At 43.6% G+C, this 23,688-nt stretch overlaps 1 protein-coding gene across 11 annotated transcripts in view; it reads right to left on the bottom strand.

The window, feature by feature from the left end:
- Positions 1 to 23,688, bottom strand: part of LOC311140662 (myotubularin-related protein 5-like) — a 71,107-nt gene that overhangs the window by 21,547 nt on the left and 25,872 nt on the right. For 3 of the 11 annotated variants that reach the window (XM_084175819.1, XM_084175826.1, XM_084175821.1), the window contains exons 2-23: positions 18,303 to 18,388; positions 17,473 to 17,610; positions 17,081 to 17,206; positions 16,732 to 16,842; positions 15,945 to 16,031; positions 14,485 to 14,514; positions 12,875 to 12,980; positions 10,814 to 10,946; positions 10,438 to 10,561; positions 9,289 to 9,402; positions 6,443 to 6,520; positions 6,049 to 6,162; positions 5,684 to 5,812; positions 5,479 to 5,577; positions 4,211 to 4,421; positions 3,638 to 3,750; positions 3,239 to 3,388; positions 2,701 to 2,769; positions 2,422 to 2,580; positions 1,932 to 2,224; positions 1,529 to 1,701; positions 1,178 to 1,251 (exon numbers count right to left, since the gene is read on the bottom strand). In XM_084175819.1, coding sequence (XP_084031945.1) covers positions 1,178 to 1,251; positions 1,529 to 1,701; positions 1,932 to 2,224; positions 2,422 to 2,580; positions 2,701 to 2,769; positions 3,239 to 3,388; positions 3,638 to 3,750; positions 4,211 to 4,421; positions 5,479 to 5,577; positions 5,684 to 5,812; positions 6,049 to 6,162; positions 6,443 to 6,520; positions 9,289 to 9,402; positions 10,438 to 10,561; positions 10,814 to 10,946; positions 12,875 to 12,980; positions 14,485 to 14,514; positions 15,945 to 16,031; positions 16,732 to 16,842; positions 17,081 to 17,206; positions 17,473 to 17,610; positions 18,303 to 18,388 — 2,717 coding nt within the window. The remainder of the gene's footprint in view (positions 1 to 1,177; positions 1,252 to 1,528; positions 1,702 to 1,931; positions 2,225 to 2,421; positions 2,581 to 2,700; positions 2,770 to 3,238; positions 3,389 to 3,637; positions 3,751 to 4,210; positions 4,422 to 5,478; positions 5,578 to 5,683; positions 5,813 to 6,048; positions 6,163 to 6,442; positions 6,521 to 9,288; positions 9,403 to 10,437; positions 10,562 to 10,813; positions 10,947 to 12,874; positions 12,981 to 14,484; positions 14,515 to 15,944; positions 16,032 to 16,731; positions 16,843 to 17,080; positions 17,207 to 17,472; positions 17,611 to 18,302; positions 18,389 to 23,688) is intronic. The other 8 variants (XM_084175822.1, XM_084175823.1, XM_084175824.1 and 5 more) reach the window with 8 other exon arrangements.

Genomic DNA, 23,688 nt, shown 5'->3' with positions numbered 1-23,688 from the left:
GAAACTATTGAAATCTCTTAAGACCGGTATCATATTATGGCAATTTTGAGTGGTTTAGAGTTTTCCCCTTAGAAAGAGGTAATATGTTTACAACCATTTGTATATTTCCTCAAATTTTTCTCATAAAATCATCTAAAAGCATCCTTGAGAGGTATTCAAAGTATGAAGAGTGGCAGGTCTAGTTTCTGTCAAAGACCAATAGACCATCTGGCTCAGAGCATTGACATCATTTCCTGTCTCCAGCAACACTGGAGAGGCCTACGCTGGGGCAACTACACCAAACAGAGCAGCTCCACTCATAATAGAAAATTAATTAAGGCACTCGTTTTGTAACCCATTTCAAATTCTGTTGTGTAACACCTGACGCCCTGGGTGCAGCTCCTTCGGAGGGTTTAACTGGAATTCATATGATCTGAATGCTCACGCAGAAAAAACAGAGAGCATTCTGGGAGGTGGGATCAGGTCAAATGTGAGGCGCTCTCTGAGGTATTATAAGATGGGATAAACACAGAAAACTCACAAAAGGTGAGATTTAATTGGACTGATATCTGATACAGGGCATCCCTGAGCTCTTGGTTGATGCATATGCTTGGACACTGCTAAGTTTCCATTAACACAACAGATATGCAGATGATGCCATGCTAAGCTACCATCCCTCTCCAACTGCTGGCAGAACACTCCACAGAACAACCAGACCAAACTACACCCTTCTGTCTGAAGGCACAAGAGTCAGTGACGCAAGCTGTAGTCAACCAGGTCACCTAGAACAACAATCTCCAGCATGCACTGCTCAGGCTGTAGTCATCTACCAGGTTCACGTTCAGTAGGCACCAACTGGAGAAAATGCAATGAAAACAGAAAATCAACGTTCTTCTTCGTATTGGACAAAGTCAGATAGTACCTCCTCCTTTTCAAAAAAAATTATCCCATTTAGTTCCAACTGAACGAGACCCCAGCTTCTGAGAGGAGGGGAACTACATTACCCAGCATGCACTGCTTAGGCATAGTAGTGTGAGTCACACATGGTGCTGTTGCTGGGACAGACGTACCTGCCGTGGGCGTGGCACTGTGACACTGAGCTGCAGAGATTGGTGGAGAGGGGGTTGGGCGGGGCTGGCCTGGGGCGGGGCTCTGCGTGGTGTTTGTCCAGCGTAATGTAAAATAAGGAATTGGTTACCTTTTGGATCGGTGGCAGTCGCTTACTCTCCCTGTGGACTGCATCCAGCGTCTCTATGTGCATCTGAACGATGTCTGTGGAGCAACACAGGAGGGGGAGAGAAACTAATTAACACTCACTCCTAATACACAATTTGAACTGTCTAGAAAACCTGGGTCATATTCATTAGGGCACACAGTAGCAAAACGCTTTGCGACGGAAAACTAAAACAAGTGTTTCTTATTGGACAAGTTCAGGGAATCCCTCCCTGTCAGTCCGTTTTCTTCCATTTAGTGCCTAATGAATACAACAATGATCTGTCAAGAAAAGTTCACAACATGAGCACCGAAAACACAAAATTGAGATTCCTACCTGGTATCATGGTGTGTAGTGCCTTGAGGTGCTCGTTGGTCACCCCACTCTCGTTACACACTTTGTCTACGAAGCGATTGATAAAGCGTACCACGGAGTTGGCCACGTCAGAGCTCTCAGCGTCCTCAAAGCCGCTCTCTGTGTCGTAGCTCTCCGCCATGCTGCCAGCAATGCTAAAAAAAAAACAAAGGCATCTTAGGAATGACCAATATGAGCTTCAACTTCAAAGTTAAAGTCTTATCCCTAGGCATCATTTTGTTGCTGGTTCCATTGTAAGATGTTACAAAGCTGCCCACAGTTTGATAAGCTGTTTCTAACATGTGATGAAGCTGTTGGGTGTGCTTGTTTGTCTGTGTGCCTCCCTGTTGTCGTGTGTGTGCGCGTGTGTGTGTGTCCCCCTCACCTGTTGGTGTACCTGTTGGTGACGTAGCTGTTGCTAACACTCTCCACGTCCCCAATCCCGGACCTGTTGAGCAGGCGGTTCTTGCTGGTGTCCAGGGGCAGTAGCAGGTAGGACATGCGGTTGGCGTAGTGGATGGCCTGGCTGAACACCGTGCTCTCCTCCTTCTGCACGCGCTCACTCTGCTGCTCCTTGTTGAGCGTGGGCCACAGCCTGCTCTGCTCTGACGCCAACTCCAGAGCACCCAGCAGCTCCTGACCTCCTGCTGCTGGACCAGACTCCTGCTGACCGTGGGACTGGAAGGGGAAACGTCAGATGGGGTCAATGTAAGAATGTACTCCAAGGACTATGTACTATTATCAAGGAAAAAGCCTCGGTTATGTTTTTATTGCTGTGTTTGATACTAATATACAGGAGCATTAGCTTAAAAACAGTTGCATCTATAAGCTTAAAAAGGTTCTGCTTGTTCTGAAGTTTTAGGGTCTGTTCTTACAGGGGTGGGCTGCTCCCCCTCGTCTACCTCCAGATACAGGGCTCTGATGTGGTTCTGGACATCACTGTAGAACATGGCCTCCCAGAACTGCATGTTGGTCCACACCATGTGCTCCTGCACACAGCTGTAGGCAAACTGGGTGATGCCCGCGCCTAGTTTCTGCCAGACACAAACACACAGCCACACAGAAGCTTTAGAAACAGACCACTTTGAGGACAATTATTTGTTTCTTCGTGTTGAATAAGGATTGTTTGTGTTTGTGACGTTTTGTAGACTTACTCTGCAGAAGGCCGTGACCAGGGGAAGGAGGACGGCTGCGATACCGTGTTCATCCATGTGGGAGCAGTCCTGAGTAGAAAGAGAATAGAGGTCAATGTCAGCCATGCAAACAACACAGATTAGGCTACATTATTCAGTGTATGATAATGTGAAAATATAAAAGCCTCCATAGCAGTGCAAAAATAGGTAGCCTTGTACTGTTTTGAAAAAGTCCCAAGGAGTTAGTTATTGCTTTCTGAACTCCTTCAATACAGCCGCTCTATGTAATGAACCCGATTGGAATACAATAGAACTTTGACTATTACATTTACATTACATTTTAGTCATTTAGCAGACGCTCTTATCCAGAGCGACTTACAGGTAGTGAATGCATACATGTTTATTTATTTATTTAATTTTTCATACTGGCCCCCCGTGGGGAAACGAACCCACATCCCTGCCGGCCAAACCCTCCCCTACCTTGGACGACGCTGGACCAATTGTGCGCCGCCCTGTCCTATAAGAGGACAGAGAATTTTGGGGGGGCGTCTGCATGTACCTGTAAGGTGCAGTTCATCATGCGGATGATGTAGTCAAACTGCTGGTCATCCAGCACAGCTCGGTTCTGCAGGACGTGCTGGTTGAGCTCCTGGGTCAGACACACCCTGGCCGCCCGGCCCTTCAGCGCCCGCAGTACCGCTGGCATCAGCTAGGGGTGGGGGCGCAGCACAGGACAACAATATTAGGAGATGCCAACTTTAGGAAGATTTTATGGTTAGGTGTTATTTGCAGGAACTTCATTTTGCTTTTATAAAAAGTTACTAGACTATCATGTAGGTCAAACCTCTAAACTAGCTATAAATCAGCTATAAATTCTTAACATCTAAGGAGTTTCAAACAACTTTTATCATTCCAAAATGGCCGAGCACAGAGATGCTGTTGTGGCCTTGTCTCTCACCTTCTTTGCCTCCAGCATCTTGTTGTCAAATATGTAAGTAATGCAGTTCCTGACCACCTCCAGCCTGCGAGCACTGTTAGCCAGGACATGACCATGCCTGTCCACGATGTCTCCTGGAGGAGCAACACGACTCAGGGGTTATTACATCACACTCATCAGTCTACACTGAATCTACACCGAATACAGCTCAATTAAACCCCATGCTGAGAGATAGATGGGTCACAGAGAGGTTGTCCTAACACAGAGGACAGTCTGGTAGACCGGAGGACAGTCTGGTAGACCGGAGGACAGTCTGGTGGACTGCAGAAATAACTGTCTGGTCGTCTGCTGGACTGTGTGTCTGGATCAGCCTCTTTAGACCAGACATCAAGCCAATCCATCAGACACAATCTCATGTTGGCATCTCTGCTAACTTCTAACCCACAACCCAAAAGGAATGTCTGCATCAGTCTTTCAACTGACCATTCACGGCATCTATTTAATCCCACCATCCCATGCCTATACCGCTCCACCCCCCACTACCCCCATCGACCCCCTCCACTCAGTCTTTCCCACCCAGCCTGGCACACTCACCCAGTGGGGGTCCTGAGGGCACCATGCCCCTGAGCTCGGCCTTGACCACGGGTGGGGCGGTCTTGAGCTTGGCGGCGGCATGGTCGATGAAGAGCTGGACCGTGACATCGTCCAGCGGGGGAAAGATGGCCAAGTTCTTGGGGTCATTGTGACCAGGGCTCTCAGCTGGCCGCTGCACCTTATGCATGGCCACGGCAGGGTACGGGTTCTCCTGGTGGGAGAGAATAAAAGGTGAGAGACCATAACGGGGGAGAAAGCGCAAAGAAATTGGTAAGTGGTCTCCTGTTATTTTAGTTACTACATTACATACAGATGGAGGATCTTAATTTGACCTATATTGTCACAGCAACAGGATTTGAACACTTAGTCCATAAAGTTACTTGATCGGTGGTTAGGCTATTAGCTGGCCAAAAGTAGGCTACATGAAAAGTGCAATAGGGCGATTCCATGCCAGCGTTGGCCGAAAATATTTTTGGTATCTCAGATTGTTCATAGAAACTTAATTGGGAGGAAGGATGTTTGATACTCTTTGTACATTGTAACACAAACCATTTTGAGAAAATCCTGAAAGTGAAAATTTCAGGCCCTTTTTAGACCTATGCATGCCTCCTGTAAGACCAATGATCCAAAAACCGTACATGATACAGACAACACCTTGGTGTCATTATACTCCTTATAGAATACTGTAAAATATGGAGTATCGATACATTCTGAAATACAATTTTACACATGAATCTATTCAACATTAAAACTATTAATATTAAAATCTCAAAAGTACCCTTTTTGATTTTGTTCATTTTTAGACATTGTTTTAAACAATATACTCTACAAGCAATGTTCCCTCAAAAGAAATTAGGCACAGAACAAATTTCAGGTCTGCTGAGCGCAACTTCTGGCGCGTGTTTACTGTGAACACTGAGGCTGTATCCGCTTCAAGTTACAGTTATAACAGTGGCCAAGTAGGCTACTGTGGCTATCTGATCATATGTAGGCCTATCAGAGTGGCTCACATTTACATTTTAGTCATTTAGCAGACACTCTTTTCCAGAGTGACTTACAGTTAGTGAGTGCATACATTTTCATACTGGCCCCCCCGTGGGAAACAAACCCACAACCCTGGCCAATAGTGTTAAAATAACCACGTTAGTGTGGGTTTTCAGTGAATTTTACGTAAATCACGAAGCGCATCAGCATAAATTCTCTTAAGATCCTACATCTGTAAATCAAATAAATAAAATATGTTTTTAATTTTTTTATGCACAACATACGTTTTTGAAGAGCTGCTCGGCCAGCTCCTTGATATGGTTCATGACTTTGTGCGGGCTGCACTCCTCCTGGCGAATACGCTCCACCTGATTGGCTATCAGCTGTAGACACAGGAAAAGAAACAGGAAGTTAGAATACTTTTTCCTTCTTTCCCACTGATTGGGAAGGTGTGTGTGTGTGTGTGTGTGTGGGGGGGGGGACACTCACGTCATCGAACAGGTCTGTGGGTCTGTAAGGCGGCCCTCTCTCCGATATGAACCCAGCGAACGCCATACCGTCCAGAACCTTCATCAGGAAGTCATCCTCAGTCAGAGCCCTCTGGCCCAGGAACGCAGCCTGGAGGAAAACACACACTCGTCAGGCCTGAGATTATTGGGTTCCACTCTAAGTGTTAGACTCAAAACAGACAGTTTGCAGGTCTGTTTAGAGCAAAATGTATTTCTCCTCCAGACAGACAAAGTGATCTATTCCATTATGTTCATAAAGGCCGTAGTTAGTTTTAGGTTAGTATGAACACAACGTAATATATCACCTTAGGAATTAGGTTCTGAGAGGTAGAGGGTGATGTGTACCTTATGGAAGCGGATGACTGGTTCAGGATGGATCCGGATGATGTGCAAACACCAGCGATAGCCATGGAACAGCTGGCCGAACAGCCACAGAAACACCGCCCGGATCTCCTTATCCTGCAACACACAGATAGGGAATTATAACATACTGAGGGGAAAGTACGGGACAGCTGGACAGTAAGCCTGGGAAAGCTCAGAAATCCAGAGACCTTGCTGCTGATGGAGCGTTGCCCCAAACAAAGGGACAGGGAGTTTCTCGCAGTTACGTCATTGTCATTTAGCAGACGCTCTTATCTAGAGCGACTTTCCGTTGCGAGTGCATACATTTAAATAATTTGTTGAGTCACACACCCACATTCACACACTTTCCACAGAGGATAGAGGGGCTCTACATTACCTGGACCTTGAGCGTGGAGGGTTGTGTGGAGGAAGGGGGGAAGGCATGGTCCGCTATCTCCAGCTCTGGGTCCAACACCTACAAACACAAGATGGCAGGAGTCACATTACAACAACATGGACAGAAATATCATCTAACAGTCTTCTCATTACATCCGTTCAGTTCATCAATATTATACAGTACATAAATCCTACAGCAACTGCTGCTATATTTTGGCTTTTGGACACTGCTTCATCGGGTATCATAAATTACAATATGATGTCAGTGGCTTTTAAGAAGATGTGAATTCTTAGAAGCCCCTCTCATAAATGAGACAGATGTGGCTTCAGACTAAGCAGCAGACCCCCATTAACTAAATTAGCTGCAGTATCTCCTATTCAAAGTCCTATTTATGTTTGGGGATTGTGAGGTGAATTCATTCAGCTAATCGTTAAGAGAGCAGCAGAGTACCTAGCTAAGCCAACATCCAACGGTTGCTACAAACTATCTCTAGAAGCATCACTGTAACAACCTTCACCCACCACCCCCCTCCACACACACACACCGCCCCACATAATTTGTTAAATCATCTAGAAAAGTTAACTATCCCTCCAGTTGCAAAACCTATCGCTTTTCACGCTCTGCAATTATCCTCTCTGTGCTGGTCTGGGTGAGGGTCACTGAGACTCAGTCCTGTTATGTTATGTGAGCTGGCTGGGGGGCTGAGGCTGGAACTGGGGCTGGGGAAATGTGTCCTTTCCCTGACAATGCAGGTCAGAACCCATCCAGACTGACAGGGCCATGGGTCCTGGAGCTGGCGCCATACGGAGACAGACAGTGCAGACAGACAAATGCAGGGCAGAATGGACCCCACAATCACACACACACACACACACACACACACATTCACAAAACCACACACACACACTGTGCTTCATTGGTTATGGAAGGACGCATGTGTGCATACACGTCACACAAAGTGTTTTATTGACTCAACAGAGGACTAGGACTTCCAGTGAAATGCTCCCTGCATTACAGGGCTCTGGTCCAGCCCAAGTCTCCCATTCCAGCCATGCAGGGTCACCGGGCCAGCACTACAAGTCTCTACGGCCCACACAGGTTAGGACAGAGGGAGACGGGGGAAGGAAAGAAAGGAGGACAGAACAGAGGGAAGAGAGAGAGGCCTGTATATTGTATTGTAGAATGGGTCGGGTCGGGTCACATCACAGGACTGGTTGTTCTGAGATGGAACAACTTTACAGTCCCTATTACTCACCAGAGCAGGTATTGGCTGGTACCTAGCTCTTTCCACTGTTGTTCATCAAACATCAAGGAATGTTTAAACATGGTAATGAAGGACAATGAAAATGTATACTGGTTTAGGAGCAGGTCCTTTTCATTGTCCCTCTGACCAAGAGGACACTAACAGCCTAACCCTCATTCTCTCTCTCTTTCGCCTTTCCCTCCTCATTTATGTCCCTCCCTCCCTCCTCTCCAGTCTTGCCGTAACAGATTGACTAATAACCGTGCAGATTGAGTATGGCTCATGTTTCATGCCCTCCAGCCAATAGAGATCAAAGAGACCGGCCTGAGATAAAGCCCATAGGCCTCAGACAGACAGACAGACAGCCTTGGATAATTACAAAAGCATAAACACTGTATACTGTTACATGTACTAAAATATAATTTACCCCAGACTTGTGTCAGAAAACAACCACAAATGTTTTTCTTCTATAATGGTTAAGAAAAGTGCCAAAAGGCTAGTGAAATGTGCATTTTGAGCAATTCCGGTCAATGTCTATCCGGCAATATTCTGAGAAATCTATGCAAGTCCATATAAAATGTCCCTTTATCTTAAAACATACAACTTTGACTCTTATCCTGATTAAGAAATGAGGGGAGGAAGACATTTTAATCTAGGGAATAATATGTTCCCAAATATTTCTCATGTGGGACAGCATGTCAGATTCTATGATTAATCTTCTCCCTCTGGTCCAACTCTGTTAACACAAACACACACTATGTTTGGGCTGTGGGAATCAATGCCAATGTCATTCAGGCAAACAAATAACTCCTCGTTTGGCTGCAGATTGTAGTATCATTTCATTCATTGAAGCTGGGAAGATCCATTCTTTCATAATTCTTTATTGGACCTGTGCATTACAGTAAGCCCCGTCTCACCCTGGCACGTACAAACTCACACCAATTCTGAAACTAAAACAGACATATCCTCATGAAGAGTTTATGACTGCATTGTTTTTATAGTTGTCTCTCATGCGTAATTTAAATATTGTAAAATATTATATTGTTTTATAGGGGTGTGTAATGGTAATTCCGATTTCTTACAATTAGAATTTAAGATTGTGATCTCACAATGGAATTTCCCACAAACACATGATTGCTTACAATATCAAATGAGTCATTCAATAAATAACATCTCCTGCTATTTGTCAGCTGTAGCTATTGATGGGAAAGCTATGGCATGGCTCTCCTCTACTCCACGTAGGAACATGCAAACAAAAACATAAACCAGCCAGCAGATACCAATGATAAGCAGGCCCAGTCAGGAAATCTGATTCGTTTTACATAACATGGATCTTATTTGAACAATAACTACAGATGAGAAGATGAATTTCCAGATTGTGCTGGCAAAGAGTTGGTTCAGTTGGTGTGGAAGTAGTAGATCAAAGTCTCAGTGTTGTGCTGTTGTTAAACGACTATAGCTGTACATGGTTCAGGTTAATGTGGTAGTGTGAGTCCCTGTGTTGGGTTATCGTGCTGTATTGGTATTGGTGACGCTGATGTAGCTGTATGAAGTGAAGGTGTAGAAGTCTGAAGGGTGGGAGTGTTGTTGTCATGGTGGTTACCATGGAGAGGGCGGTCTGGGTCTGCTGGAGGAGGGGGTCGGGGAGCAGGGAGATGTGGACACACTCAGGGATGGTCACCGTGCCTCCGTCCAGGTCAGCGATGATCACGTCCAACTGTAGAACACAACACACAAGAGCGGCTCAGTCAGTACGATATCTTTGATAGATCTCATAAGAAAGCACTATACTGCATTCTGTAGATGACGCTAAGTTTGCTGAATGATAACGGTAGTGACTGACAGCGCCACAGACACACACAAACACTTTGTCAACAGCTGTTCATTACAGCACTTTACCTACTGCAGCAGTGAAATGTACCTTTTAACAGGCAGTTGGGGTTGCCAAGGCGATAACCTCTCACTCCTGACCCCTTACACTCCATCATCAATCGATCTATCGAAGCCATGTGACTGTATAGTATACTATATTATACAGACAGGCAGTCCGTTGTTAAAGTCATTACATAACAAAGCATGGCGAGGGACCACATGTAGTTTAATGCACACTAACCTAGACCCCAGAAACAGACTAATGACTGTCTTTTCATAGTCCTAGTCCCAATTTGAAATGTATTTAGCACCTAGCCCACTGTTGCCATTTCACCTGCCTTGATTCTAAATGTATGTTGTTTATATTGTATATAATTTATTTAAAAAATCCTCAGAGCTTTGAGATAACTAATGAAAAGCGATATACAAACTGTATTATTAGTATTATTCATCTTAAATCATTAGTTTGTCCTTAATAACAGGAAACTCTTTCAAAGTCATCCAACATTCCACGGAATATGGAAGAAAATATATTTAATTTACATGTCAGGTATACCTTGGCACGGTTTACAAAGACCGTTGTGTTAGTGCTGAGAGGAATCTAAGGCAACAGAGGTTTCCGATTGCTAGAACACAGGAGGTCTGGGTTGTGGAGTGAGATTAATTATAGATAAGGAAAGGGGGCCCAGAGAACTGACAAACACATTATATCTAGTAATCAAGATCGTACTACAGTCTGTCAAAGTATGGGGGGGGCAACACAGAACGAAGAAGGTCTTTACTGTCATCAGATAGGCTTTACAGATGCATAGACCGACGAGACTATATAAACATTATATAGAAAATAAAATCAAAAGAAGTATTGTAGATTGGGACATACGGTCATGCTACCCACCAGTTCCTGGGTCTCGGAACGGAAGAAAGAATTGACCCCGATGATGAAAGGCGTGGGTGTGCTCAGCACCTCCAAGAGTTTCCCTGGCAGGATGGGGACGTACGTAAAACTGACGGGAGGGAAACAAGAGGGCATCAGATTGACCAGGAATCAGATTAGGAGACGATATGATAAGTGTGAGGAAATCATAAAATTTCCCAAACTAACAGACCACTATCTTGTTAATCAAATCCCTGTAAATTCACTACATTAAGACACCTATGAATGTATTTTACAATGAAAAACACATACAAAAACAACCACACACACACACCGTCACGCACACACTCACACAGTCATGCACACACAGTCACACACCTACCTGTATTTGAGGGGGAACATGATGGCCAGTAGTGCTCTGCAGGCGTCTGTAAGTCTCTGGTAGCTGCTGGACAGGAACAGGATCTTGTGTTCCGTCAGAGCAGCACAGAACAGATACAGAACGTTCACTATACCTGAGAGAGACAACATAACAGAGGTACAGTATTCACTTTACCTGCAGGGAAAGACTGACTGTGTGGATTGTAAAGATCATCAAATGTAAGTTCTAACAAATGATCAAACATGAAGGCATAAAAGATACAGTGAGGGAAAAAATTATTTGATCCCCTGCTGATTTTGTACGTTTGCCCACTGACAAAGAAATGATCAGTCTATATTTTTAATGGTAGATTTATTTGAACAGTGAGAGACAGAATAACAACAAAAAAATCCAGAAAAACGCATGACAAAAATGTTCTAAATTGATTTGCATTTTAATGAGGGAAATAAGTATTTGACCCCCTCTCAATCAGAAAGATTTCTGGCTCCCAGGTGTCTTTTATACAGGTAATGAGCTGAGATTAGGAGCACACTCTTAAAGGGAGTGCTCCTAATCTCAGTTTGTTACCTGTATAAAAAGACAAATGTCCACAGAAGCAATCAATCAATCAGATTCCAAACTCTCCACCATGGCCAAGACCAAAGAGCTCTCCAAGGATGTCAGGGACAACATTGTAGACCTACACAAGGCTGGAATGGGCTACAAGACCATCGTCAAGCAGCTTGGTGAGAAGGTGACAACAGTTGGTGCGATTATTCGCAAATGGAAGAAACACAAAATAACTGTCAAATCTCCCTCGGCCTGGGGCTCCATGCAAGATCTCACCTCATGGAGTTGCAATGATCATGAGAACGGTGAGGAATCAGCCCAGAACTACAAGGGAGGATCTTGTCAATGATCTCAAGGCAGCTGGGACCATAGTCACCAAGAAAACAATTGGTAACACACTACGCCGTGAAGGACTGAAATCCTGCAGCGCCCGCAAGGTCCCCCTGCTCAAGAAAGCACATATACATGCCCATCTGAAGTTTGCCAATTAACATCTGAATGATTCAGAGGAGAACTGGGTGAAAGTGTTGTGGTCAGATGAGACCAAAATGGAGCTCTTTGGCATCAACTCAACTCGCCGTGTTTGGAGGAGGAGGAATGCTGCCTATGACCCCAAGAACACCATCCCCACCGTCAAACATGGAGGTGGAAACATTATGCTTTGGGGGTGTTTTTCTGCTAAGGGGACAGGACAACTTCACCGCATCAAAGGGACGATGGACGGGCCCATGTACCGTCAAATCTTGGGTGAGAACCTCCTTCCCTCAGCCAGGGCATTGAAAATGGGTCTTGGATGGGTATTCCAGCATGACAATGACCCAAAACACACAGCCAAGGAAACAAAGGAGTGGCTCAAGAAGAAGCACATTAAGGTCCTGGAGTGGCCTAGCCAGTCTCCAGACCTTAATCCCATAGAAAATCTGTGGAGGGAGCTGAAGGTTCGAGTTGCCAAACGTCAGCCTCGAAACCTTAATGACTTGGAGAAGATCTGCAAAGAGGAGTGGGACAAAATCCCTCCTGAGATGTGTGCAAACCTGGTGGCCAACTACAAGGAACGTCTGACCTCTGTGATTGCCAACAAGGGTTTTGCCACCAAGTACTAAGTCATGTTTTGCAGAGGGGTCAAATACTTATTTCCCTCATTAAAATACAAATCGTTTTTTTGTTGTTATTCTGTCTCTCACTGTTCAAATAAACCTACCATTAAAATTATAGACTGATCATTTCTTTGTCAGTGGGCAAACGTACAAAATCAGCAGGGGATCAAATACTTTTTTCCCTCACTGTAGAACTCTACTATATACACATGTAGGCGTATTTGGCCTTTTCTCCTAACTCATATCAAATATAGACCTATGATTTGCATTCATCAAGCAATTAAACAACTGGTTCTCTCTCAAAGGGCAATCTTCGAGGTGAGAGAACATTGGACTCTGCGATTGGTCCATGTCATTGATCATAAGGTACCCCATTGGTCCAGGGCTGAGTAAACTGCGTTGTGATTTGCCGTACCGAGCTGTCTAAAGAGATGGGCTACGCTGCTGCCGCTGACAGGGAGGGAGTCGTTGATGGGCGTCTGGATGACCTGTCGATCGCCCGCACCCAATGTTATAGTCCTCTATAGAGAGAGAGAAAGAGGGGGACGCATGGAAAAAGAGAACAGATAGTGTGAACGCCCTTTCTTGGAAAAATTGGGATTAGCAACTACACTTCAGCACAATCACAGAGGGTTGGAGTGTATAGAGGAGAGGAGAAATCAGAGATGGAGAGAATCACAGGGGTTTAGCAGGTACATTAGAACTACACAGTCACCGGCCATTCACAGCTGAACAGGAGAGAACTGACCTATGCTGAACTGAGAGCCCCATAGCAATGGGTCTTACCAGATTCAATCAGCCCACTATATTAATGGACCTCATGGGAGTCAAATACCAACGACATGCCAGATTGTCCATACAGGGACATTTCCATTGCATTTTGAGTAAGTATGGAAAGGGCAGAGTTCATATGTTTGATTGATGTTGGGGGGTCTTAACATTTGAAATGTGTTGGTTTAATCATGTCTTATTGGTTTAGCGTTACTGGATAGTTCTTACGGCCATGTGACGCAGAGGGAAGGGAAGTGAAAGACAGAATGATTTAGATTTTTTGTTGTTGATTGTAACATTCATGAAACATCTGATCTTAGTCATGTAAACTTCACATTGCAGCACATACATTACATTTATAGCTCAAGAGAGTTGTAGTAGTTATTGTAAGATATACGTTGCCATAATTTGTAAGTGTGATCTTTATGTTGCATGCAATTTCAATGACTGTTTTGGATTTTTAAGTATTTGCAAGACCGAAAAAGCCTGTTAGTCCACATGAGTTAAGGCATAATTTGCACAGCATGATTATTACAGTGAGTCTTGGCTGCAAATGAAGACAGATAGCATAGAGTTGCATACAGGACAGGTAGCACAAGGTCAAAGAAAGCATCCAATACACCACATAGAAACCCAACCACGGCAGCCTCTAGGACAGACATCACATAGTAATACAATAGAATACACAGAAACAACTGGATCTGCCTACAGAGGCTGTATACCACATCAGGTAGGAATACTAAGTATTTTAAGTACTTCCAGGTAGTTCTATACACATGTATTTACACATTCTAGAAGCAGGAATCTAATGTAGCCAAATCTTCATCTCAAAGTACTTAAAATACAGGGCCCAGGTATATGTGTATAGCTGGAAAGGAAAGGTTGGCGTTAGCTCATGCTCTCTACAGCAGCAGCAATGGGAGAGCTGTTGAGACATCAACGCAGTGACCCAACTGATCGCCATTTCACCGTCACTCGTCTGGTCAACAATCAATTAGATATCCTTGAATTTTTCCAGGCTACCAATAACAGTTTTGTGAAATGATCAGCCATTGGGTCACAGATTGAGCCTTATCAAAGTGATAAGATTGGTTTTCCCTTAAGAGGTCTGCGTTGTGACTGGCAGAGGAGGAGAGGAGGATGGGCTTAGAGAGAGGTAGGTGAAATACACAGACATAGGAGGATTCCGACAGAACTAGGGAAAGCTAGGAGCTGATTGGTTGAGAGGAGAATAAAGTAGGTCAGGTGGCGTACCAAGCTCTCCTCTCTCTCTTCCTGGCCCGGCTACACAAGTCAAGCACCCCACAGAGAGAGAGAGAGAGAGAGATAGAAACACCATAGGAGAACACACGGATTAGACACAACAGGATCCAAACAAAAACATGACAAAATAATGACAATAAAACATTAACATGACATTACAAATATACACAGACGGTAACAGCGTGGCATTATGACCTGAGAATGTGGCAACATTAACATAAGGCACAGAGTCAAACCAGCTGTCATAAAATGAAAGCTCCCACAGCTCAGTACATACATCAAATGGGCGAATTAGTCAGACGAGGTGTTCATGACTTCGGGGGTGAAATAACTGAGGAATTAAAATGTATACTTGTGTAACTTTGGCATTTTTCAGTGAAGTTACTTTAAAAAGGTACATTTGCTTAGTTCATGTTTTACAGTTAATATTTCAGGACATCAAATAAATACGTTATTTATGGAGCTTGGCCCATTGACAGAACGTCCTTGGGCTGGTAACTGGAAGTCACTGTGGAGACTGAATAGATCATTGTAAATGACTGTCTGTCTGTGCAATCACACAGGCAGGCGCATTCACACAAACGTTCAGGCAGGTTCCATATTAGACTCGTTTATAGTCCAGAGTACAGTAATTGGGCTAAAGGTTGCTGCTCTGTATGCCAGGAGTGCGTATCTGACAGTTGAGATAATTGCCAGTTCCAGTAGTAAAGGGGATGTGTTGCAATGCATGTTGGGTTGACGTGGCATGACTGGGGAGAGTCCTAGCAACTCCAACATTAGACCTGAGTCTAATAGAAAGGCCTGTGTCATTAGAAGTTTGACATTTGACCTGCTATTACACGTAACAAACACCTAGCATAGCTTTTCATGCACCGTTAGATTACAAAACGCTCTGCGCTATACTATCCAATGCCTGAAGATCTGTGTAAGTCAAGTGTATGTTTATTTTTGTTTGCAAGATGTGTGTGTGAGTGTGTGTGTGTGTTAATGCTGATTAGTCCTGTCTCTCATTCAGACCACTGCACTGCCTGCTATGAGGCCATCTGGTGCCCCATATGGTCACCCTCAGAGAACCAGTGTGTGTGTGTGTGTGTGTGTGTGTTGTGTGTGAGTGTGTTCCTCACCAAGTGAAAAGTCTATGCACTTCTATAACAGATCAATAATGGCAACCACATCAGATCAATCCATAACAAACAACGGCACACAGAATCAAAACAATACATTGACTTTAAAAAGGTCTCAAATGATCAAAATTATTGACAGGTTAATGTAGCATGGAATATGCAGGATCCCACAAAAGCAGACTAGTGCAAACTGCATATTAATCAGCATGGTTTGAGATGATTATAGGAAATACAAACATACTTTTTAGAATCGTCATGTTTATCTAAACAGATAAAATCACAATGAGGCAAGCGGATTGGTAAGAAGCTGCCGGAAGGTGATGTTACCTGGTCCTGAAAGCAGCCCAGTAGCCAGTCACAGGCTAGGGCCTGAGGAACCGAAAGATTTAAACTACATACTGGGGATTCATTTATCTGTAACACACAGGAGGAACCAATGTACAGCGGGGTTCAATTGCATGTTACACAAGGGAACAAAATGTACAGAAATGTACGTATAGGCCCAATATACTAGAAGTGCACAATTTAGTATACTAGTTTACTGTATGTTACACTGCTTTATGCTGTAGCATCATTGAATTAGTTTGAGACTAACAGTAAGTTTAAATTGTGCACATAGGGTGAATACAAGAGCTAAGTAGCTATTCCTATACATAGTGTGTTACAGTGGAGGCTGCTGAGGGGAGGACGGCTCATAATAATGGCTGGAATGGAGCTAATGGAATGGCATCAAACACATGGAAACCATGTTTGATGTTTTGATACCATTCCACTGATTCCGCTCCAGTCATTACCACGAGCTCGTCCTCCCCAATTAAGGTGCCACCAACCTCCTGTGGTGTGTAGGTTACTATGCTGCCATCTCCTCTGTGCTGAGGACCCGGCATTGACTCAGCACTGTGGGTTAGCATTGCACACCCGCTAATGCTAAGCTACAATGCTAACAGGTTGGTTAAGATAATGTGCTAGCAGTCTGCATCAGCCAACATGCTAAGCTAATATGCTAGCAGGTTGGATGGGGCTAACAAGCTAATAGGCTAGCTGGTTGGGAGGGTTGCACAGCCCAGGAGAGTACGTACAAGTCGGTATGCATGGTGAAAGGAGGTGTGTTTACCTGAGAACCACCAGCAACGGGGATGACGCAGGTTAGGAGGTTTCCGATCACTGTTTCCAAGGGAACGCTGAGGCTGTCCACGTGCACGGTGTAGATGAGCCCCAAACAGTTCTGCACAGGGGAGGCACACAGTCAGAAGACAAGCACACACTTTCCTTGACTTTTAGTGAAATGACACAAATGGGGGTTATTTTGGTGAAGAACACATCTACTACCTAAAGAAAAATACATCCAAACCAAGCCTAGAGTTTTGTCTCAAACACTCTTTGTTGTAACAAGAAACAGAGATGAGATGTGCAATTGGAGTATCGGACAGAGACATGCAGTAGTGCTTTGAGGTGCGTCGTACCCTGAAGACCTCTGTGTGGTCCAGACGGGACACCAGCACCAGGCTCTTGGGGGCGAAGACCTGAGCCGGCTGGACCAGCCCTGGGACCTCGTCCTCATCCACCTCACTGGCCTCAGCCTTCTGTAGCTACACACACACAGGGAGAGACAGAAGATCAAACCGTTTACAGAACATAGCTTACTTTGTGCAAATGTTCTATTGTTGTATCATTAAAGATCTAACGTCACATCACAGACGTCACATACACATACAGATCGCCTAATTTCCACAACTTTGATGCCAGTGTAACATGTTGGCACACAGTAGCTACACAGTACTGCTGTAAGGACACGGTTATTGGTTCATAATGACATTGGCTCAGTGTGTGAGGAGCAGCGTGGCCAGTCTCTCACCTGAGGGTTGTCCAGGCCCTCCCAGAACGTGAAACAGGCACAGTAGTGACGCTCTGAGTTGATGTCGGTCAGAACCGACACGAAGAACGACGGACGCTCCCTCTCTGGAACTAACTGCCATCCGTTGGGCTGACAGAACTGAGAGAGAAAAGGAGAGAGGGAGAGAGAAGAGGAGCGAGGGAGGGTGAGGTCGACAGAAAATGGGTCAAGGGGGCAGGGGTGGAGAAAGAAGGGAAGAAGTAGGGAAAAGGGAATGAGGTGAAAGGGATAGAAGGAGAGAAGGGAGAGATTGATGAGGAAGCACGAGAGAGTGATGACAGGAGAGGAACATACAGTATTAGTGTGCCATGTCCCAGTGTGGTATATCACATGACCCTACTCTTCATCTCTCTGTGACTCACTTCTGATCTTTAGCCTATCATTTAGTTATTTTCCACCACTAGGCTACACCAAGTTAAGAAAACTTTGCACGTGTCAGAAATTATTAACCTTACACCACTATTTTGAATCAGGGTGAGAAATAGGCTAGAAGCAAGCCAAGGAATAACCATTGAACACATTGTGCTGTAGGCATTAATCTTGTAAAACATAATGAACACTTAGGAATTCTTCAATATTGACTCTGGCAAAACACAGACAATAATTAGGTAATCAATATTGGAATAAGGGTTATTTGGGAGACAATAAATACACATTAACAGTAAATGATTCTGGGTTATGTTGATCCCTTCATGATGCAGCCTTTCTACAGGTATGGATGATGCATGTAGTATCGGGTAAATATGTAGGCTATTGTGCATTTGTGTGTGAGAGTTATGTTAGTTACATACCAGTTCGATGCCTTGTGGAAAGGGATTGTCCTCCCAGTCCTTCTCAGGAAAGCGCTGGAGAATGTGACCTTGCCCCTCACTGCCCCCTAGAGAAAGAGAGAGGAAAGAGGGTGACAGAAAGGTCAGGTCGGAGCTCTTGATCAGAGAGCAGAGTTATCTGTCAGGGCCTAGTCCGCTACTGTAGGGCTGGGGATTGCCAGGGACCTCACCATACGATATTATCACAATACTTAGGTGCCGGTACGATATCTATTGCGATTCTCACGATTCTATATGTATTGCAATTCGATACTGCGATTTTATGTTCCAAACATATTTCTCATTATATTGCTGCACAGAGACAAGAGAGAGCATGAGAAAATGAGTTGGAAATAAAAAGGCTGAAAATAGGTTGACTCACTATATGAGCATGGCCTTATTTCTATTACAGCATATTGGATGACTCTCATTCATATTCCATTCATCCAGTTCAATGTCACAGCAATAGGTTTAGGCTCCTACATGATACTCTAATGTTCCCTATACCCATCATTAGGTTGCTACAACCAAGCCTATGAATGAAAGTCTACCACGTAGGTGCACACAGGCCGAGAGACAAATTTGAGGTGTTCCATTGCCATACTGGCTGGCAACGTTCTTATCCCTTGCTTGCTAGCTAGCCAACTATGGCTAACTTAGTGTCAAATCAAACAGTGCAGACAAAATAACAACAGTAGCTGCATTTGCTTTAGCAGTTTTCTAGTGATATTTATTTGGATACATCCATAACAATGAGCTAATGAGGCGCGATTTCGCCTGACATAGAAAATGTGCTCTCTCATCAGGATAGTGTTGTTCAGAGGAGCTAGCCAACAACACAGCTTACACAAACAATAATGTAATTACTAGTCCAACAGTTGCAAACAAGAGTTTACATTTGTTTTTTGCGACTGCACTTGAAGAAAGTTCTTGACATTTTCCGGATTGACTGACCTTCATGTCTTAAAGTAATGATGGTCTGTCGTTTCCCTTTGCTTATTTGAGCTGTTCTTGCCATAATATGGACTTGGTCTTTTACCAAATAGGGCCATCTTCTGTATACCAACCCTACCTTGTCACAACACAACTGATTGGCTCAAACGCATTAAGAAGGAAAGAAATTCCACAAATTAACTTTTAACAAGGCACACCTGTTAATTGAAATGCATTCCAGGTGACTACCTCATGAAGCTGGTTGAGAGTGTGCAAAGCATTCATCAAGGCAACGGATGGCTACTTTGAAAAATTTCAAATATATTTTGATTTGTTTAACACTTTTTTGGTTACTACATGATTCAATGTGTTATTTCATAGTTTTGATGTCTTCACTATTATTCTACAATGTAGAAAATAGTAAAAAATTAAGAAAAACCCTTGAATGAGTAGGTGTTCTAAACCTTTTGACCGGTAGTGTAGTTCCAAACAATGTCTAAAAATAAACCAAATCAAAAAGGGTACTTTTTAGATATGAATAGTAGGTTTAATGTTGAATAAATGAATGTGATTGTTTTAATTTCAGAATCAAGACACACCCATATTTTAAAGCACACTATAAGGAGTATAATGGCACGAATATGTTGTCTACATGATTCCATGTGTTATTTCATAGTTTTGATGTCTTCACTATTATTCTACATTGTAGAAAATAGTAAAAAATAAAGAAAAACCCTTGACTGGTACTGTATATCTTGACCAAATCTATGCAAACTGGTATTGTTCCTAAAGATTTCATAATTGGTCAAGTTATCACCTTCTATAAATCTGGGGATCCAAGATCTTTTACAAATTATCGCCCAACATCTGTACTACCATGTTTTTCTAAAATCCTAGAAAAATTGGTATGAGCACCAATATGGTTTTTGTAAAAACTATTCCACAGATATGGCTCTTTTGCAACTTGTGGATAAAATATTTACAGCCCTTTAACAATGAATACACTCTTGGCATCTTTTTAGATTTATCCAAAGCGTTTGACACGGTTGATCATAAAATATTACTTTCTAAATTGCATTATTACGGTTTTCATGATTTACATATAATTTGTTATATAGTTATGTTTATCAAATCAAATTTTATTGGCCACATGCGCCGAATACAACAGGTGCAGACATTACAGTGAAATGCTTACTTACAGCCCTTAACCAACAGTGCATTTATTTTTATAATAATAAAACAACAACAAAAAAAGTGTTGAGAAAAAAAGAGCAGAAGTAAAATAAAATAACAGTAGGGAGGCTATATATACAGGGGGGTACCGGTGCAGAGTTAATGTGCGGGGGCACCGGCTAGTTGAGGTAGTTGAAGTAATATGTACATGTGGGTAGAGTTAAAGTGACTATGCATAAATAATTAACAGAGTAGCAGCAGCGTAAAAGGATGGGGTGGGGGGGCAGTGCAAATAGTCCGGGTAGCCATGATTAGCTGTTCAGGAGTCTTATGGCTTGGGGGTAGAAGCTGTTGAGAAGTCTTTTGGACCTAGACTTGGCACTCCGGCACCGCTTGCCGTGCGGTAGCAGAGAGAACAGTCTATGACTAGGGTGGCTGGAGTCTTTGACAATTTTGAGGGCCTTCCTCTGACACCACCTGGTATAGAGGTCCTGGATGGCAGGAAGCTTGGCCCCAGTGATGTACTGGGCCGTACGCACTACCCTCTGTAGTGCCTTGCGGTCGGAGGCCAAGCAGTTGCCATACCAGGCGGTGATGCAACCAGTCAGGATGCTCGCGATGGTGCAGCTGTAGAATTTTTTGAGGATCTGTGGACCCATGCCAAATCTTTTCAGTCTCCTGAGGGGGAATAGGCTTTGTCGTGCCCTCTTCACGACTGTCTTGGTGTGTTTGGACCATGATAGTTCGTTGGTGATGTGGACACCAAGGAACTTGAAGCTCTCAACCTGTTCCACTACAGCCCCGCCGATGAGAATGGGGGCGTGCACAGTCCTCTTTTTTTTCCTGTAGTCCACAATCATCTCCTTTGTCTTGGTCACGTTGAGGGAGAGGTTGTTATCCTGGCACCACACGGCCAGGTCTCTGACCTCCTCCCTATAGGCTGTCTCATCGTTGTCGTGTGTCGTCTGCAAACTTAATGATGGTGTTGGAGTCGTGCCTGGCCATGCAGTCATGGGTGAACAAGGAGTACAGGAGGGGACTGAGCACGCACCCCTGAGGGGCCCCCGTGTTGAGGATCAGTGTGGCAGATGTGTTGTTACCTACCCTTACCACCTGGGGGCGGCCCGTCAGAAAGTCCAGGATCCAGTTGCAGAGGGAGGTGTTTAGTCCCAGGATCCTTAGCTTAGTGATGAGCTTAGAGGGCACTATGGTGTTGAATGCTGAGCTGTAGTCAATGAATAGCATTCTCACGTAGGTGTTGTCCAGGTGGGAAAGGGCAGTGTGGAGTGCAATAGAGATTGCATCATCTGTGGATCTGTTGGGGCGGTATGCAAATTGGAGTGGGTCTAGGGTTTCTGGGATAATGCTGTTGATGTGAGCCATGACCAGCCTTTCAAAGCACTTCATGGCTACAGACGTCAGTGCTACGGGTCGGTAGTCATTTAGGCAGGTTATCTTAGAGTCCTTGGGCACGGGGACTATGGTGGTCTGCTTGAAACATGTTGGTATTACAGACTCAGTCAGGGACATGTTGAAAATGTCAGTGAAGACACTTGCCAGTTGGCCAGCACATGCTCGGAGTACACGTCCCGGTAATCCGTATGATAGAGAACAATTTGTTTATGCAAACGGTTGTGCATCTACCATATCCTGTGGCGTCCCACAGGGTTCGATAACTTTACCTTTATTATTCCTAATCTATATCAATGACCTTGCTGCTGTGTCTTCTACCATACTTCCCATTCTCTTTGCTGATTATACCAATTTGATTTTATCACAGAATAACTTTCATTGACTAATTAATGAAGATAACTCAGGCATGGCCAAATTTTCTGAATGGTTCCAAATAAACAAATTATCTTTAAAATGTAAAAAAAATCCTACTTTATTGTATTCAATATTAAGAATAAGAAATATTGTAAAAAAGAAGAGCCAGAATCTCAGTGGGTGGGAATGAAATGGAACAAGTCACATCCACTAGATTCCTCTGAGTTCTAATTGCTGAAAAGATATCCTGGAAAGATCATATTCAATTTGTCTGCAGCAAAGTTATGAAATATGTTGCTATCATCAGAAAGATTAGTGGTTTGGTTCATCAGGCTTGCTTCCTAACTCTTTACTATAGCTTAATTTAACCATATCTCACTTACTGTAATATTGTCTGGGCCAGTATTTACATTTTAGTCATTTAGCAGACACTCTTATCCAGAGCGACTTACAGTAGTGAGTGGATACATATTCGTATATATGTTTTTTCCGTACTGGTACCCCCATGGGAATCGAACCCACAACCCTGGCGTTGCATGCGCCATGCTCTACCAACTGAGCCACACGGGACTGTACACATGCCTCCTATCTACACAAATTACTCATCATACAAAATACATTTGCAAGACTAGCCACCTCCTCTAATTACCACGTGGCTCCATCTGCACCTTTGTTTAAGAAACTCAATATCTTGTATATTTATGACATCAATGTATGCCAATTATGCATTTTCATCTACATAACAAAAGACACTGTGATAACCTTCACCCTCCCCACTGCCGCACCTCAACGTAGTCAATTCTCTATCAGATACAGAGGTACCATACCCTGGAATCCTTATCTTCACATTGCCAAACCCTCATCATCCCTCAATAACTTCAAGCGAAGACTGGGGGTCAGCCTAATGAACCAAACTACTCCGTAACCTCCTCCATATAGCCCAACTCTCACACACTCACATCCACACACACATTTAAACAAAACATATACTGTTTATATATTTTTTGTGATTGCTGATTGGTTTTTACATTGATTTGTACATTTATGATTAGTGGGTTTTGTTATCTGTTTTTACAAACCTTTCTTATTTTTGTACTTATGCATTGTATATTGTTTTTTTGTGATGTGGTTTTTACAGTATATAATCCCTTGGGCTTCCAACCACACCTACACGGTTTATTTTTTAAATGTTCTTTATAACTTATTTTCTTTGGTGCAAATAAATTAAACCTAAAAGTATCGGGATATATAACTGTATCGATTTTTTACCCCATCACTACTGTCCTAAAGAAAAAGATAAGCTCAATGCCAATGCCCCGAACTGTTACTTCATGGCACAGTTATTGTTGACACAGTGGTTTAGGTTCCTCTAGTCTAGGGCTCTGACACACCATTAGTGTTTGCTAACTGAGTGTGCACAGATAGTACATGTAGAGTCGCGTGAAAAATGGCGGCAGTCGGACGTGTAAAGCGGGTTGTCCCTAAAACAAAGCGC

The sequence above is a fragment of the Coregonus lavaretus genome, assembly GCF_964263955.1.
Source record: "Coregonus lavaretus genome assembly, chromosome: 13".
NCBI lineage: Eukaryota > Metazoa > Chordata > Actinopteri > Salmoniformes > Salmonidae > Coregonus > Coregonus lavaretus.
Note: the sequence above shows the minus strand (reverse complement) of the source record. Positions and strands in the feature narration are given on the sequence as shown.